General features: G+C 36.6%; 1 protein-coding gene across 1 annotated transcript in view; it reads left to right on the forward strand.

The window, feature by feature from the left end:
* The window catches only part of unc5cb (unc-5 netrin receptor Cb), a 218,704-nt gene that overhangs the window by 89,897 nt on the left and 109,718 nt on the right, over positions 1 to 19,089 (forward strand). The window contains exon 2 of the mRNA XM_079860665.1: positions 12,750 to 12,977. Within this exon, the coding sequence (XP_079716791.1) occupies positions 12,750 to 12,977 (228 nt within the window). The remainder of the gene's footprint in view (positions 1 to 12,749; positions 12,978 to 19,089) is intronic.

Below are 19,089 nucleotides of genomic sequence, written 5' to 3' on the forward strand. Positions count from 1 at the left end.
AGGAACCCGCTCCTTTGAGCTCTTTATTCTTGAGTTCCTCACACAGATCTTTGGTGTCTCACACTGTTAAGATGAGACTTTGATATCGGAGCTCGGGATATCTGGACCGCCTGGCTTTGGAAGAGCAAATAAAGATCTCTTGAGTGTCAGCAACTCCAGACCAGGGTTATTATTGTTAACTGAAACTAAAACCATTAAAAACATGTTTGTTCATATAAACTACCTTTCAAACAGTTTGGGGTCAGCACTTTTATTCATCAAGGATCCATTTAAATGGATGTGACAGTAAAGGCATTTATAATGTTATAAAAGATTCTATTTCAAATAAATGCTGTACTTCAGAACTTTCTATTCATCAAAGAATCCTGAAAAATAAAATGTATTAAGGTTTCCACAGAAATATGAACTGTTTTCAACACTGATCATAATCATAAATGTTTCTTGATCATCAAATCATCATATTAGAGTGATTTCTGAAGGATCATGTGACACTGAAGACTGGAGTAATGATGCTGAAAATTCAGCTTTAATAAATTACACTTTACTAGATATTCACATAGAAAACAGCTGTTTTACATTGCAATAATATTTCACTGTTTTTACTGTATTTTTTTTTAAATAAATGCAGCTTTGGTGCGACTTCTTTCAAAAACATAAAAAAAATCTTACCGACCCTAAACTTATAAATAGTAGTGTATACAAATAAAATAAAAACACAAAAACTTATATATACAATAATATGCAAACACTTATTTTATATCAGTTACTTGACAAGGCAACATTTCTCATTAATTCTTTAGTTTGTTCTAAAATAACAAAAACTTAAATAAACACTATATAAATATTGGAAAAAAGCACTAAAAACTAATAAAAATAACAAAAACACAAAATGACAAAACATTCAAAAAACGTTCAAAACATTTGAACATGGAAAATCTAAAAATAAAAAGTAGTTGAAAATATGAATGAAAACTCTAACGCGCTCCAAACATATGAATGCAGTGCATCTGTGAAGTGTTTGTTATTCCAGGCTCGCAGGACTGACGGGTCACTGCGCGGTCCTGCCTTCATATCAGAGCTTACGAGACTGCGTTTCATTTTCATGAGCCATTCCAGCGGGAGAAATCCAATTGAGAAGTTTTCCCCGGAATATGCACTCTTCTCTCACACTCGCCGACCTTCCATCTCTCGCTTTCTGTGTTCATACAGTCAAGCTTTCACTCCAGCTGCAGTTTCTGAGCGTGCCATACGCCGTTACATCAATGTGGATTAGATTTACAGTTTTCCGTGGCATTCTGCTCGCAATATTTATAAATGTAGGTCATCTTATGGTACTTTCATAAATCCAGGGGCAAAGTTATTACTTTTCAAAGAAGTGTTTCGTTTTTATTTACACTGTTTCCACTAGAATATGAAGCAGCAGCAGTGTTTGCTTTCAATGTTGTGCATCAAATCCTCATATTAGAGTGATTTCTGAAGGGTCATGTGACACTGAAGACTGGAGTAATGATGCTGAACATTCAGCTTTGATCACAGGAATAAATGACACTTTACTAGATATTCACAAATCTGCAATTATGCAAGTTTTTACTGTATTTCTGATCAAATAACTGCAGCCTTGGTGAGCAGAAGAGGCTCTTTCTAAAAACCACTTCATATTTTGAATAGAAGTTTATGCACAAAATATGCATATTAATGACTTTAAACATGCCTGGTTACTTGTGGATTTGATGGTCTTTGCTGGACAAGTTGCTCAACGATGCCAAAACCCAATTGTTTCCCCTCCAGATTTGTTTTAATTTGATTTATGCACAAACAATAAAATAAGCATCATAATCCAAATTCACATGTGGATTCATATTCAGAAAAGCCTTTTTCGGTTATTATAGTACTATGGCATAATATGATCCAGTGGAAACACTTTTGCATATTCTAATATCCTCAATGGAAATGTATGAAATTAAATTTTAATCTCACTTCATATGGAAGCAATTTGGGGTCGATCTCTGATTAAGATCACTCTAAAGGGTTGCAGATTTGTTGGTGAAGGCGACGTGATTTCAGTGAAACATTGCATCAGAATAGACGAAACACTAATTGCCTTAAGCGTGTTGTTCTAGTTTCTAAAGGTGACGGAGGTCACGCAGCGTCTGTGTGGTGTGACTGCTAAAGCTAAAAACTCACAGGCAATTAAAAGACACTGAGCAGCTCAGATGATTCAAGGTCAGACTCTTTTATACACGCTTTTTTCTTGTTTTTATTTCTGTGGAGATTCAACAGGCCTGTTTTTCTGAGGGGAAGGTGTGGTTGAGTTTTCTAGATGTGACTGTGATAACTGTGACTCAAATTACATCCCCGAGCTCCAGCATCAAAGCATGGCAGTCTGGCGTGAAGGTTCCCCAGCGTGACGGCATGCAGACGGGGCGGAGCCCAACACGGGACACACACACACACACACACTCTTCTGTTGAGGGTCAACTGTCCACGCCAGCAGTTACTCTTAGAAAAAAAGTTCAGTGAGGTCTTGTATTGAGCTCTAAGGTTCTTGATTCAGTTTTAAAGAACCCTTCTGTGGGGTCCTATATAGAACTCTAAGGTTCTTGATTCAGTTTTAAAGAACCCTTCAGTGGAGTTCTATATAAAACTCGGGTTCTTGATTCAGTTTTAAAGAACCATTCAGTGTGGTTCTATATAAAACTCGGGTTCTTGACTCAATTTTAAAAAACCCTTCAGTGAGGTTCTATATAAAACTCAAGGTTTCTTGACTCAATTTTAAAGAACCCTTCAGTGAGGTCCTATATTGAGCGCTGAGGTTCTTGATTCAATTTTAAAGAACCCTTCAGTGGGGTTCTATATAGAACTCTAGGGTTCTTGATTCAATTTTAAAGAACCCTTCAGTGGGGTTCTATATACAACACTAGGGTTCTTGACCTAATTTTAAAGAACCCTTCAGTGAGGTCCTATATAGAACTCTAGGGTTCTTGATTAAATTTTAAAGAACCCTTCAGAGGGGTTCTATATTGAGCTCTAAGGTTCTTGATTCAGTTTTAAAGAACCCTTCAGTGAGGTCCTATATAGAACTCTAGGGTTCTTGATTCAGTTTTAAAGAACCCTTCAGAGGGGTTCTATATTGAGCTCTAAGGTTCTTGATTCAGTTTTAAAGAACCCTTCAGTGGGGTCCTATATAGAACTCTAAGGTTCTTGATTCAGTTTTAAAGAACCCTTCAGTGGAGTTCTATATAAAACTCGGGTTCTTGATTCAGTTTTAAAGAACCATTCAGTGTGGTTCTATATAAAACTCGGGTTCTTGACTCAATTTTAAAGAACCCTTCAGTGAGGTTCTATATAAAACTCTAGGTTTCTTGACTCAATTTTAAAGAACCCTTCAGTGAGGTCCTATATTGAGCACTGAGGTTCTTGATTCAATTTTAAAGAACTCGGGTTCTTGATTCAATTTTAAAGAACCCTTCAGTGGGGTTCTATATAGAACTCTAGGGTTCTTGATTCAATTTTAAAGAACCCTTCAGTGGGGTTCTATATACAACACTAGGGTTCTTGACCTAATTTTAAAGAACCCTTCAGTGAGGTCCTATATTGAACTCTAAGGTTCTTGATTCAATTTTAAAGAACCCTTCAGTGGGGTTCTATATAAAACTCTTAAGGTTCTTGACTCAGTTTTAAAGAACCCTTCAGTGTGGTTCTATATAAAACTAGGGCTCTTGTCTCAATTTTAACAAACCCTTCAGTGTGGTTTGATATAGAAATCTATAGATGCACTACATGTATCCACTAACTCATGCATACTTAGTATGTGTGATTCTTTTTAGAGTTTATAGCACGGTTGGTCACTATATGACAGTGAATCATGTAGTTTGTATCAGTGTGAATGAGGTTTTCATGTTCTGTTCCAGTGAAGTCCTGACAAAACATAGGCAATATCTTTTCCCTGAGTTTAATCTAACGCAGGGACTGTTTATTATCATGAGAGGCATGTGGCCATGGCAAAGGAATATTCTGTTCTTTGCGTAAATAACAGAATACCATGTTCAGACGTTGAATTATCTATACTGTTAACCTATCAGAACTTGTAGAAATGACGTCAAAAGATTATCTATTTGACTATAAGTACTAGTATATCTGTATCTTTAGACAACTAAAACAAAACGTTTTATTCTAGCTTCATGCATTCTTTTTTATCAACACTTGAAGTTTCAAAAAACAACATTTAAAAATAAATAAATTCAAAGAGTAAAATGTGCATAAGCAATGCTTTTATTGCTTTTTTTTTAGCCTGTTTTGATCTGTAGCTTCTCTACTCTTTCAGAAGATCTCCTACCGTATATTGTGAAACACGGAAAGCCAGAAAATTCCATCAGTGACGGGGAAGCGTCTCATAAATTACGGAAAATTCTGTCAATGGCATGGAAAGAGTTGTGTAGTCCTATAGCCTCAGATACATAAAGTGCAATAAAATAAAGACTAAAAGAAAAAGTGTATTTTCTTCCCGCTAGTCTGCGAGAAGACATATTATGGATGCAACATATGGAACCAAAATCTCCAAGTTGACCAGTGCATTAAATAAAAACAGTGGTTTTGCCTGTATCTCCCTGCCGTGACGGATGTGCTGCATTATACTGTGGGTTTTTATGCAGGACTGACTGTGAACTCTATTCTGTCTCTTTTGTCCGCTAGAGATCTGCGAGTCTGTGGGGGCTTGTTGGCGTGAGGGCAATTTTCTGTCATGTTTTTCCATTTCTCGAGTGCTTTTCGCCTCTTTTATTCTCTTTTATTTATTATTTCTGCTGACGAGCTGGATCACAAGCGTGTCATGCCGGCGTCTGATCTCTCAGGCCTGCCACGAGACAGACAGATGCCTCGGCTCTGTGACTTTACTAGTTTTTTGGGTCAAGGTCTGAAGCGCTGGCGGTCTCAGTGTCTGCGAGCGTTACATGACTGTCAGTGGTTTGGCACGAGGACAGCGTTTAAGAAATGTTCAAGTGTGTGTGTGTGTTTGGATGCATGTGTGTGTGACTGAGATAGGGATCATGCTCAGCAGGGCTGGCAGTCGCACCTGGTCTTGGTTCTGGTCCACAGCTAATTGTTGAGCTGATAAACCTGCCCTGGTTCGCTCAGATACCGTCCGATGGGAAGCTCTCTGTAGGTTTTCCTGTGTTGTTGTAATGTCACTATAATAGAGACTGAATGTTAATGTCCGGTTCCCGTTTTTAAACTACAGCTTTCTTTTTTGTTAAAGTGATAGTTCACTTAAAAATGTAAATTCTGTCATCATTTACTCGCCCTCAAGTTACGCCCTCATTATACTTGAATTTATGATACGCGGAAAACTTCTCCGCTTTAAGCATATCGTTGTCGTGTAAACGAACCCCAAGTCAAAAATCAGTATTACTGCTGCTCAGGATTCAGGGTTTGATTAACCTGTTAAGCTGCAACGCCACTTTTGAAAAATCCCCAGAAATGACATACCCAAACTAAAACAGATACAGTTCATGAACCCTTTGTACTAAAAGCACAAGTATGATCTCGTTTGAAAGCTGACACCTGGCAGTTTATTGTAAATGTAGAATTAATTATTGTCGTAATGACAAAAATTGTTATAAATAGCTTCAAAGTTTTGTAAAGTTATTAGAAATTATTTTTTATGAAACATCCTCATGAAAATAAAATTGAAATTGGCACTGGAGCAATCTAGAAATGCACTACAGCTAAAGCCACATGTCTAAACATTTTATGTTTAAAATCTGAAGATAATAAGCCCAAAACTCTGTATTTAGTTAAATGTTTTTCAAGACCATGTCATGTGACTAACAGTTAGGGCTAGCTAGCATGTTAGCTTAGCACACCATCAATACACGACAATATATGAGATTAAAACCATATTTATGCTCAAAACGTACTTTATAACTCAAGCCGAATGTTTTAAATAATCTTCTGTGATCTAATTTAGCTTCAGATAAAAAAATCAGACAGAAAATATATTATTTGATAGTATTATGCACAATGATGAAGTCTATATAGATTAGCATTACATTATAAATATAATCTATTATTATAAAAATACCTGGCATGGCTTGAAGAACACAGGCAAATCAGATATCATTGCAATCATGTTTATTGTCTTCAAAACATCTTTTATCTGCATGATTACAGCCGATCTCTGTTAGCTGTGTGTGTGTTCGAGGCTTCCTGGAATGTCACATGATCATGGCTCTTCTTCATGTGCCATATATGGACTATATTACTGTGCATATAGCGCCCTCAGGCTATTGGTATGAATTGAAAACACTGTGAATTAGAATACCAAACGCTCATAAAGATTACATTGACGCATTTGGGTATAAATTCAATAAATATTATTCCTGTCTATAGAAATATGATGTGAATCTAAAAGAATCTATCAATATTTCTCCAAATCTGCACATTTTTGAGCTAAAGCCCTGAGGGACGTTGTTTTGTGTATCGCTGTCATGACGACAGCACGGGAGTTTTTTATGAATGGGAGCGGCTGACGCGCATAATTCATATTAAAGGTATCGACTCATTTTTTCATTTCATAACTCCTGACACAAATTAAGACATAACTGTCACTATGAGTTTCTCAGAATACAATAGTGGTCAAATACTGAAACTTGAGTCTTATATCTTTTTAATGATGTATAGTTTGTCAAGGTATAACATTAAATCTGATAGTAATTTTGAATTAAATAAATAAAAAACGCTTCAGTGCGCCGACGCACTGGTGAAGCTTAACAGGTTAAACACTCATAAACTGTATAGCAAGCACCATTTTTTAAATGTTTTCTTCTTTTAATAGACGATTAAATCTAGTTACCACTTTGGAAAATGAGCTCAACTTCGTGTTGCTCTGTTCAGTGTGACACAGATGTGTGTGGAGGGAAAGGTCAAGCCGAGGTTACGGCTCCCCTTCAATTAGCAGGTGATTAGGGGCCGGAGACGGGCAGGTGTGATTGAGGACCCACATGTGATGAAAAGCAGCCACATTTTACCCAGAAGCCCCTGGGGCTCATGTGCTAATGCAGTCTCACCGGTTGACCTCCATCTCCTCGTTCCCTTAACACTCGACACACAGCCGATAGACACGGCCATTACATCGCGACTGATATCGATGTGGTGTCGCAGCTTCGTCCCGGTGAGAGACGAGAATCTCTCATGTCCTTTATTTTTATTATTTTTTATTATTTTTTTCTTTTTTATTATGCAAACAAAGATACTATTTACAGGTGACAGATACAACAAAACCAAGGCCAACAAAACATACATAACAATAGCCAACATGATGTGTGTGTGTGTTTGTGTGTGTGTGTGTGTGTGTGTGTGTGTGTGTGTGTGTAGCTGGGTGTGGGAGTGGAAGCATATGTAATAATAATAAAAAAATAAAAAAATAAATGTATGACAATAATAATAATGATGATAATAATAATAAAAATAGTAACTGGAGGATGAGGATAATAATATAGCCTTATATAATAATACAATAACAATATAATAAGAATAGTAATAGTAGTAGCAATAATAATAACAACAATAATAATGAACTCATTTCATCAGGAATGAGGCGGAGGTTGGAGGATAAGGAAGAGGACAAATAATAGTAATAATAATAATAAGGCTATTAATAATAATTTTGTTTTTAAAGGGGTGGTATAATGCCCCTTTCTACAATATGTAAAATAAGTCTCTGTTGTCCAGAGTGTGTGTGTGAAGTTTTCTCTCAAAATACCCCACAGATATTTTTTACAGCATGTTAAAATTGTCCCTTTTTGAGGGTGAGCAAAAACATGTCGTTTCGTGTCTGTCCCTTTAAATGCAAATGAGCTGCTGCTCCCGGCACAGGGGGCGGAGCTTCAACAGCTTGTGTGTGTGTGTGTGTGTGTTAGCAGCTCCGATTACCTCATGCAGACAAGCACTAAAATGTCAAAAACTGTCGGACAATGATGGAGAGACTCAAGAAGAAGATGTAGAAGCAACAGGACGATTCTGAATGATCTTGATGAGTTTCAGTTGCTGATGTGGCGTTAACTCTCTTCAAGTCTTTGATTAGCATATTCTGTCTTGATAATCTATAAAATCACTCGTGTGGGTGATATACAGTTGTGTTGTGGTGCGTACTGTATTGTGTGTGAAGAGACGATGCGACAGCTTGAGGAGATCGACGACAACAACTCTTCCTCTTCTCAACATGGACTGCGTGTTCCCGGGGGCGGGGTTTATGCTAATTCTAGGGTTGGTGATGTCACTAACCCGGGAGTAATGTGGTGTAGTTCCTACCAGCCGTTTGTTGTAGTTCTTAAAAAGCGATTTCTGTAAAAGCAAATATCTCCCTTTGTCAATTCTTATCATCAGTTAAAATGACCGTTAGATGAATAAAAACTAGGGCTGTCAAACGATTAATCACGATTAATCGCATCCAAAATAAAAGTTTGTGTTTACATAATATATGTGTGTGTATGGTGTATAATTATTTTCTCTATATAAATACACACACATGCATATATATTTAAGAAAAATGTGTTATTTATATATAAAATATTTATATATAATATAAATGATATATAATATAAATATAGGCTATATACACAGTATATACATGCAAATATTTCTTAAATATATACATGCATGTGTGTGTATTTATATATAGAAAATAATTATACACCGTACACACACATATATTATGTAAAAAGTTAAACAAACTTTTATTTTGGATGCGATTAATCGCGATTAATCGTTTGACAGCCCTAATAAAAACAGTTTTTTGGTTGAACAAATGCTTTATTATCATTATCATTTAACAACTTATTTTTATCATTAATTATTTATTAAAATTTTCTAGCCTATATGCATCTTATTCAAATTGTTTTTAATGATTTAACAGAAATATAGGCTCAAAAATGGTAGTAATCAAATGAATGCATAAAACTAACATTTAAATTTTGTTTTAAAAATGTAATCAAATTTGTATAACTTTTATCCTTTTATTTTTTTGGCAAAGAGTTGCAGTGGCATTGCTGCATCACACACTAGCTAAAGTGAGAAATCAGCCACCCCTTTAAAAGCTGCCATGCCCTTTCTGTCTCTCCAGATTCATTCTCCTCCTGTGTAAATAATTGATGTCTGGCGGTCAGTTGTTAAGAATAGAAAGCGTATTTGCAGGTGACGAACGCTCTGCAAATGGCCTCGCAGCTTCTCTCTCGTGGATATTTGAACGAGACCGTCAAACACGGGACGCATTAAACGATTCCCTCGAGTGGCGTCTCACAGTCCTCCAAGGGAATGTCGCCGGCCTCTTCCGGTTTACTCTCCTCGGTGACCCCCGGCGCTCCGCCAGCGTCAGATAAACACAGGTCTGTGTTTGATGAGGAAGACACCGGTGAGGCAGGGCTCTGATGAAAGCGAGCCGTAATTACAGGGGACGGCTCCCCGTCTGCAGACAAATATCTGAGGAATTAAATCAGCCAGACTCCCTCGGCTGGAGGAGACACTCGCAGGGTTTTGTGGGAAATGAAATCTTACATATTTAGTCTCAGGCACCAAACGCACTGCGTGTAAGTGTGTGAACGCTAGCGCTTCTGGCCACACCAGCTCCGGGTAATGCGGAGGAAACAATTCATAAGAACATGATACAGAGTTTGAGCTTGAATTGAGTTGGACACAAAACATGTCGAAGGAATTTACATTTACATTTACATCATGCATTTGGCAGAGGCTTTTATCCAAAGCGACTTACATTACATTTCAAGAGACACATTTACACTCTCATCAGTTCTTGCTTTCCCTGGGAATATCTATCTATCTATCTATCTATCTATCTATCTATCTATCTATCTATCTATCTATCTATCTATCTATCTATCTATCTATCTATCTATCTATCTATCTATCGCTCTGTCTCTCTATCTATCTATCTATCTATCTATCTATCTATCTATCTATCTATCTATCGATCGCTCTGTCTGTCTATCTATCTATCTATCTATCTATCTATCTATCTATCTATCTATCTATCTATCTATCTATCTATCGCTCTGTCTCTCTATCTATCTATCTATCGCTCTGTCTCTCTATCTATCTATCTATCTATCTATCTATCTATCTATCTATCTATCTATCTATCTATCTATCTATCTATCTATCTATCTATCGATCGCTCTGTCTGTCTATCTATCTATCTATCTATCTATCTATCTATCTATCTATCTATCTATCTATCTATCGCTCTGTCTCTCTATCTATCTATCTATCGCTCTGTCTCTCTATCTATCTATCTATCTATCTATCTATCTATCTATCTATCTATCTATCTATCTATCTATCTATCTATCTATCTATCTATCTATCTATCTATCTATCGATCGCTCTGTCTGTCTATCTATCTATCTATCTATCTATCTATCTATCTATCTATCTATCTATCTATCTATCTATCTATCTATCTATCTATCTATCGCTCTGTCTCTCTATCTATCTATCTATCGCTCTGTCTCTCTATCTATCTATCTATCTATCTATCTATCTATCTATCTATCTATCTATCTATCTATCTATCTATCTATCTATCTATCGATCGCTCTGTCTGTCTGTCTATCTATCTATCTATCTATCTATCTATCTATCTATCTATTGCTCTGTCTCTCTATCTATCTATCTATCTATCTATCTATCTATCTATCTATCTATCTATCTATCTATCTATCTATCTATCTATCTATCTATCGCTCTGTCTCTCTATCTATCTATCTATCTATCTATCTATCTATCTATCTATCTATCTATCTATCTATCTATCTATCTATCGCTCTGTCTCTCTATCTATCTATCGCTCTGTCTCTCTATCTATCTATCTATCTATCTATCTATCTATCTATCTATCTATCTATCTATCGATCGCTCTGTCTGTCTATCTATCTATCTATCTATCTATCTATCTATCTATCTATCTATCTATATATTGCTCTGTCTCTCTATCTATCTCTATCTGTCTATCTATTTCTCTATCTCTCTCTATCTCTCTATCTGTCTATCAATTCAATTCAATTCAATTCAAAATTGCTTTATTGGCATGACTGTACATATTACAATATTGCCAAAGCTTGTAAAAGACATCAAAATAATAAAATATTACAACATAACTTAAATCTAAATGTACTACTTAAATTAATTGTACAAATTAACAGTGTAACAAATTATAATATCTGTAAACATTTTACACCATAGTGTTTTAACATATATACAAATTATAGTATCGGAACATTTTATACCACAGTGTTTTAACATACACACACACACACGTCACTGAAGGTCACTGTGGTGGACAGTGGGGAAACACACTGAGGTCAGACACACACATTACACACACATTCACCTGCTGTCTCTCAGGCTGTGGCACACACACACGTATCTGGCAGTGAGTGCTGCTGTCTGGCCCTCTCCTAGCAGGATCTTCATCTGATCTACTTCAGTCATGGTTGTGAAGTTCTGTATTACGTTAGTGAGTTTGCTAAAGTAGAGTTCTCTGACTGAACTGTATTTGTGACAGTGAAGGAGGAAGTGCGTCTCTGTCTCGATCTCTCCTGTCCTACAGTGAACACACACCCTCTGCTCTCGGGGTAACCAGCTCTTCCTGTGTCTGCCCGTCTCGATGGCTAGACTGTGTTCACTCAGCCTGTACCGGCTCAGGATCCGTCTCTGCTTTGTGTCTCTCACACTCTGGAGATATTCTTCGAGTTCATAATTTGATTTCAGATTTCGATAGAATTGTAATTTACTTTGTGTTTTAGTTTCCTGATCCCAATGTTCCAGATATGAATTTTTAGACTGTTTGGTAATTTGGTTTATTCTGATGTTAGTGTGAGAAGCAGTGCTGGTCTGAGACTGGTTAGTGTTAGTAGGGTTAGTCGGGTTAGTGAGTCCCAGGACCAGCTGACTGAGGGGACTCTTTTCGGGGTTCAGTTCTTGGGTTTGTAGAGCTTTAAAATGTAGCGATTCTGTGGGACTTGATTTTAGATGCATCCAGAATTTGAGGGATCTTTTTTGCATATTGATAATCAATGGGAATCGGCCTAATTCTTAGAATTCCTAATTCTATCTCTCTATCTATTTCTCTATCTCTCTCTATCTCTCTATCTGTCTGTCTCTCTATCTGTCTATCTATTTCTCTATCTCTCTCTATCTCTTTATCTCTCTATCTGTCTATCTCTCTATTTCTCTATCTCTATCTCTCTATCTATTTCTCTATCTCTCTCTATCTCTTTATCTCTCTATATGTCTATCTCTCTATTTCTCTATCTCTATCTCTCTATTTCTCTATCTCTCTCTATCTCTCTATCTATCTCTATCTATCTCTCTCTATCTCTCTATCTATTTCTCTATCTCTCTCTATCTATCTATCTATCTATCTCTCTCTCTATCTCTCTCTCTCTCTCTCTATTTCTCTATCTCTCTATCTGTCTGTCTATTGTAGAGAAACAGTAGATGAATGTTTTGAAAGTGCGTTTGTTTCGTGTATAACGGGCCCACACGCCTGTTGGAATACATTTCTGTCCTTGCACGCAGAACCTGCATTTGATTACAGTACGCCTGCATGTGTTTCTCTTTAGCTTTAGCTGTCGAACAGTAGCTCACATCCCATCAGCCTCGCAGGCAAACACATGCACACCAACAATCCCTATAAAACACCCATCAACACTCCTTCTCCTCTTCTCTTCCCTCTGTAGATGATGACTATCTGGGATTGGGCGAGCTCCCGGAGACGTTCCCCTCGGACCCGCCCGAGCCTCTCCCGCACTTTCTGATGGAGCCGGAGGAGGCGTACATCGTGAAGAACAAGCCCGTCAACCTTTACTGCAAGGCCACGCCGGCCACACAGATCTACTTCAAGTGCAACAGCGAGTGGGTCCATCAGAAGGAGCACACGGTGGAGGAGCGCGTGGACGAGACCTCCGGTTAGTGGAGCCGGGGTTGGGAGGGCTGGGTAATCCAAAGAGAAAAGCACACAAACATGAATAAGAAAGCATTAGCATTGCAAAACTGACAGTGCAGTATGAAAAAACCCCGGACGTTTCACCAGATGCCTTGAATAGCTGTTTTTTGGAAAGAATGAATCATTCTAGAGTGAAGGGGGGGTGATTTTTTTTTTTTTTCAAATTTTGAAAAGGCAGAAATATTTCTTTTCATTCTGAAGATATCTTTCTGTGCAAAATCCTTAATGATTTGGTAAAAACTTTTGCTTTTGGTTTTTTAAGAATCAACTCAAACCCTTTTTCAGTTTCCAAGTGAACAGAGTTTTTAAAAAAAACTCTTTCCATTTGAGTTTTCATAGGCCAAATAACACTTTTTTTTGGCCAATTCGATACGACTATAAAACAGTAATTATGGATTATTATTATTATTAAAACAAAATAGGAAATATATTGTAATAATACTATTGTACTGTTAAAATAAAAAATTCAAGTCATAAAAATAAATTTATTTTTATCATTATAATTTTAGATATATTATATTATTTTATTGTGATTATTATTAAATAAAATATTAAACAAAATAAGAAATATATTGTAGTAATATTATTGTACTGTTAAATAAAAAAAATCAAGTTATAAAAATAATTGTATTTTTATTATTATAATTTTATATATATTATTTTATTGTGATTTATTATTAAATAAAATATTAAACAAAATAGGAAATATATTGTAGTAATACTATTGTACTGTAAAATAAAAAAATCAAGTCATAAAAATAAATGTATTTTTATCATTATAATTTTAGATATATTATATTATTTTATTGTGATTATTATTAAATAAAATATTAAACAAAATAAGAAATATATTGTAGTAATACTATTGTACTGTTAAATAAAAAAAATCAAGTTATAAAAATAATTGTATTTTTATTATTATAATTTTATATATATTATTTTATTGTGATTTATTATTAAATAAAATATTAAACAAAATAGGAAATATATTGTAGTAATACTATTGTACTGTAAAATAAAAAAATCAAGTTATAAAAAGAAATGTATTTTTTATTATAATTTTATATATATTATTTTATTGTGATTATTATTAAATAAAATATTAAACAAAATAAGAAATATATTGTAGTAATACTATTGTACTGTCAAATAAAAGAAAAAATAAATGTATTTTTATCATTATAATTTTAGATATATAATTTTATAGTGATTATTATTAAATAAAAAATTAAACAATAAGAAAAATATTGTAATAATACTATTGTACTGTCAAATAAAAAAAATCAAGTAATACATTTTTTTTTTACATTTTTTGTGAAATTACAATACCAATATACTTATTCTATATCTTAATGTCTTCATTTTCAAACAGTAAACCAACAAACTTTTATTTTGTCAGGTTGCGACACATAAAATATGCGCTGCCGGTTTCAGAGTGAAGCGCGGCACTGTATTTCATTTACACGCATGCAGTCTGTATCCGGGAGTGCATATATTTAGTTAATTAAATCACAGAATGTGCCATTTGACAATCGCACCAAGCCATATTCCAGTATCGCTTTTATTTTGATATATCATGCAACCCTCACACAGCATCTCTCGTTCCTCAGCCGGTCGAGTCTTAAACTGGGGAAAATCACGCAAATGAATAATTCAGGAGACTTTTTACAATGTCCCCCACTGTCCTCCAGCCTGTAACGAGAGGAATTTCTCAGCCTTGTTAAACTCCGCTAAGAGAAGCCCGTAAAGCCAGCGTAAGACGGGTTTGTTTTGCGCCTGGCGTCTGGGACACGGACATCATTAGGACTCCAGGTTCTGATGCCGAGATCTTCTGTCTGACACACTTCTCTCACACAAACCCTTGGTAACAATCACTCGTGGGACGCGAGGCAGAGAGATCTGCAACATGAGAGATGTGGCTCGTCCTCTGCAGTTACGAAGCGCTTCAGGAGGTCGCTTTCAACTGTTGTGTTTCTCTCCGTCTCGCTCGTGTCTCATCTGTGTTTCTCTCGCTCTGAAGAGTTCAGCGTCTCTCGGCTCATTTTATCATGTTTTGCTCTGTTTTGCTGTTTCCTGTGATGACGACATTCGGGAGACGGGAGCCTCTGGCACCTCTAGAACTGAAGAGCTATTTCAGTCCAAACAACTACTGTACATTCACACAGGACATATATATTAGGGGTGTAACAATACCCTCATGTCACGATTTGATACATATCATGATACGATTATTATTGCGATTTTCCAAGACATATGATAAGAGGTTAACAAAAAATGTTGATTAAAATGCTAAATTTTATATTACATTGTGTGTGTAAATGAATATGATAGACTTGGTGCTGAAACCCACTGAACAATAATATAGACACCAGAATAACAATAATGTAAATAATAATTTATTTAATAATACAAATAAAATAATGTATAATGTGGGCCATTTTTTACTTTACTGGTAACATCAGACATGTGGCATTATCAGGACCCACTGATATTCCCCCATTGCATTATTATACATTATATTCAACATTATATATAGTAGTTTAATGTAGTACTGACATTCAGAGGAGATATATATACAGTGAGGAAAATAAGTATTTGAACACCCTGCTATTTTGCAAGTTCTCCCACTTGGAAATCATGGAGGGGTCTGAAATTGTCATCGTAGGTGCATGTCCACTGTGAGAGACATAATCTAAAAAAAAAAATCCAGAAATCACAATATATGATTTTTTAACTATTTATTTGTATGATACAGCTGCAAATAAGTATTTGAACACCTGTCTATCAGCTAGAATTCTGACCCTCAAAGACCTGTTAGTCTGCCTTTAAAATGTCCACCTCCACTCCATTTATTATCCTAAATTAGATGCACCTGTTTGAGGTCGTTAGCTGCATAAAGACACCTGTCCACCCCATACAATCAGTAAGAATCCAACTACTAACATGGCCAAGACCAAAGAGCTGTCCAAAGACACTAGAGACAAAATTGTACACCTCCACAAGGCTGGAAAGGGCTACGGGGAAATTGCCAAGCAGCTTGGTGAAAAAAGGTCCACTGTTGGAGCAATCATTAGAAAATGGAAGAAGCTAAACATGACTGTCAATCTCCCTCGGACTGGGGCTCCATGCAAGATCTCACCTCGTGGGGTCTCAATGATCCTAAGAAAGGTGAGAAATCAGCCCAGAACTACACGGGAGGAGCTGGTCAATGACCTGAAAAGAGCTGGGACCACCGTTTCCAAGGTTACTGTTGGTAATACACTAAGACGTCATGGTTTGAAATCATGCATGGCACGGAAGGTTCCCCTGCTTAAACCAGCACATGTCAAGGCCCGTCTTAAGTTTGCCAATGACCATTTGGATGATCCAGAGGAGTCATGGGAGAAAGTCATGTGGTCAGATGAGACCAAAATAGAACTTTTTGGTCATAATTCCACTAAACGTGTTTGGAGGAAGAAGAATGATGAGTACCATCCCAAGAACACCATCCCTACTGTGAAGCATGGGGGTGGTAGCATCATGCTTTGGGGGTGTTTTTCTGCACATGGGACAGGGCGACTGCACTGTATTAAGGAGAGGATGACCAGGGCCATGTATTGCGAGATTTTGGGGAACAACCTCCTTCCCTCAGTTAGAGCATTGAAGATGGGTCGAGGCTGGGTCTTCCAACATGACAATGACCCGAAGCACACAGCCAGGATAACCAAGGAGTGGCTCTGTAAGAAACATATCAAGGTTCTGGCGTGGCCTAGCCAGTCTCCAGACCTAAACCCAATAGAGAATCTTTGGAGGGAGCTCAAACTCCGTGTTTCTCAGCGACAGCCCAGAAACCTGACTGATCTAGAGAAGATCTGTGTGGAGGAGTGGGCCAAAATCCCTCCTGCAGTGTGTGCAAACCTGGTGAAAAACTACAGGAAACGTTTGACCTCTGTAATTGCAAACAAAGGCTACTGTACCAAATATTAACATTGATTTTCTCAGGTGTTCAAATACTTATTTGCAGCTGTATCATACAAATAAATAGTTAAAAAATCATACATTGTGATTTCTGGATTTTTTTTGTTAGATTATGTCTCTCACAGTGGACATGCACCTACGATGACAATTTCAGACCCCTCCATGATTTCTAAGGGGGAGAACTTGCAAAATAGCAGGGTGTTCAAATACTTATTTTCCTCACTATATATATAGGTATAAGAATATCAGTATATTCTTAATAAAATCCGTAATATAATTAAATTTATTTTTTTACCTTTTTTTAACAATTAATCACTAAATATCACACATTTTTTTAGTTGTTGCTGGAGTTTAGCTGTTCTGAAATTGCAGTTTACTGTGATAAAATAGGCCTGTGTGCCATGTCTTTTTGAATTCAGCGTTTATTGAATCCAGCAGGAGGATCGTAGTGATGCTGGGCTAGAAATAAATGGACAATACTGGCGTGTGCACATGTGTGTGTCTGTGGGGATTTAATATCCAGCCGTTCAATAGGAAGAGTGTGATTGCTACCTGTGCGCTAGCGGCGACAACTCAATTTCCCTTTTTTGGCAGCTGAATGCAACCAATCAAAGGAGCCGTGTCGTGTGTAATGGCTCCAGAACCCTCGGGTGTTTGATTCTCTCACACACACACTGACCATTGTGCTTCAGAGAAGAGAACAGCTAAAACTTAGCACAAAAACATCTTTCAGACATGCAAATTGAATTTAATGGAAAAGCTGAGAGGAAATAAAATCTTGATCTGTGTATTGGGGTTTAAGCTTTAGCTCAAGCAAACTGATTTTCAATCATCCTGTCGAGAGTTTTCTTAGCCGCGACATTGACGAAGATGAGGTTAACACTGAGTATCGGCTCTCGTCCCTGAATGTCTGAGGAGTTTGTGTGCTAAGAGCGCAAGTATGAGGTCACCTGAGCTTTATGCTTCTCTCGCTATAGAGGGTATGTGTGTGACGTCACGTGACTGCGGTTACACACACTGAGTGGCAGAAACACTGAGTGACAACATTTGTTTTCAGTGTGAATGCCACGAAAAACACACGAAACACATCTAAAACGGGAAAGAGCTTTGAGATTGACTGTATAAATAGATTTGACCAGAAATCTGAGGTATATTTTTACAGACTGATGAAAGATACAGAACAGAGAAGCAAATAAATCACTGCGATTCACAGAAACAACTGATCCAGGCAGAGAAAGCTGGATTTACAGTTTTCATTTTGTCTCAATATTCTGAATTTAGGGGTAAAATCACACCATATATATTGTATTGTTATATATTATATTGACAACTCATCAATTAAATATTTACCATCGTATATTCTGCATAATTGGATGATTTTAAATAAACACTGACAAAAAACTACACCAGTTTTAGTGCTGAACGATATGATGATATATATAACATTGATATGAGTGATCACATGGATTTAGACCTATATTGTGTTTATATAAAGCGTTCTGCATGTCAATATCCATGATCACTGGATCTGTGGTAAGTTGTAAGGAACATTATATCGAGTCCAACCTTTAGTTTAAACTGATAATCGTGTGTTTTACTGGCGTTTCCACAGTTTCCTCTATTAACTCCAGTAACTCCGCAGCTCTTCTGCCACTCAGTCCGGCTGAGCGAGTGTGTTCCCGCAGGAAAGTGACGTCAATGCCTCTATATACATTTTAAAATGTTTTTTTTTTTTTACAAACTTCGTCTTTTTGACATCATTTGACAGTTTGTTCAAAAAAATGAGTTAAAGTAAAATTACAGTGAATTATTACTATATTAAAACAAAAACATTTCAATGCTATCAGTGCACATTTTGACAGCTGGATGCAGTTCTGGACATTTCCTCGCTGTTCTCTCTCTCTCTCTCTCTCCTCAGCGCTGTCTCTAATTTCCCCTGATTGACAGAAAAGAACCGCAGATAGAGGCTGGTTGGGCTGGTCAATAGCTATTTGAGCTGACGGAAACTTGATCTGATGGTCACAATCTCCCCCTCTCTCTCTCTGTCTTGTTATCGGTGTCTCTCGCTCTGGTTTTGGTTGTGTGTTTGGTCAGAGAGGCAGATTAACAGACACTTT

The sequence above is a fragment of the Squalius cephalus genome, assembly GCF_949319135.1.
Source record: "Squalius cephalus genome assembly, chromosome: 24".
Taxonomy (NCBI): Eukaryota; Metazoa; Chordata; class Actinopteri; order Cypriniformes; family Leuciscidae; genus Squalius; species Squalius cephalus.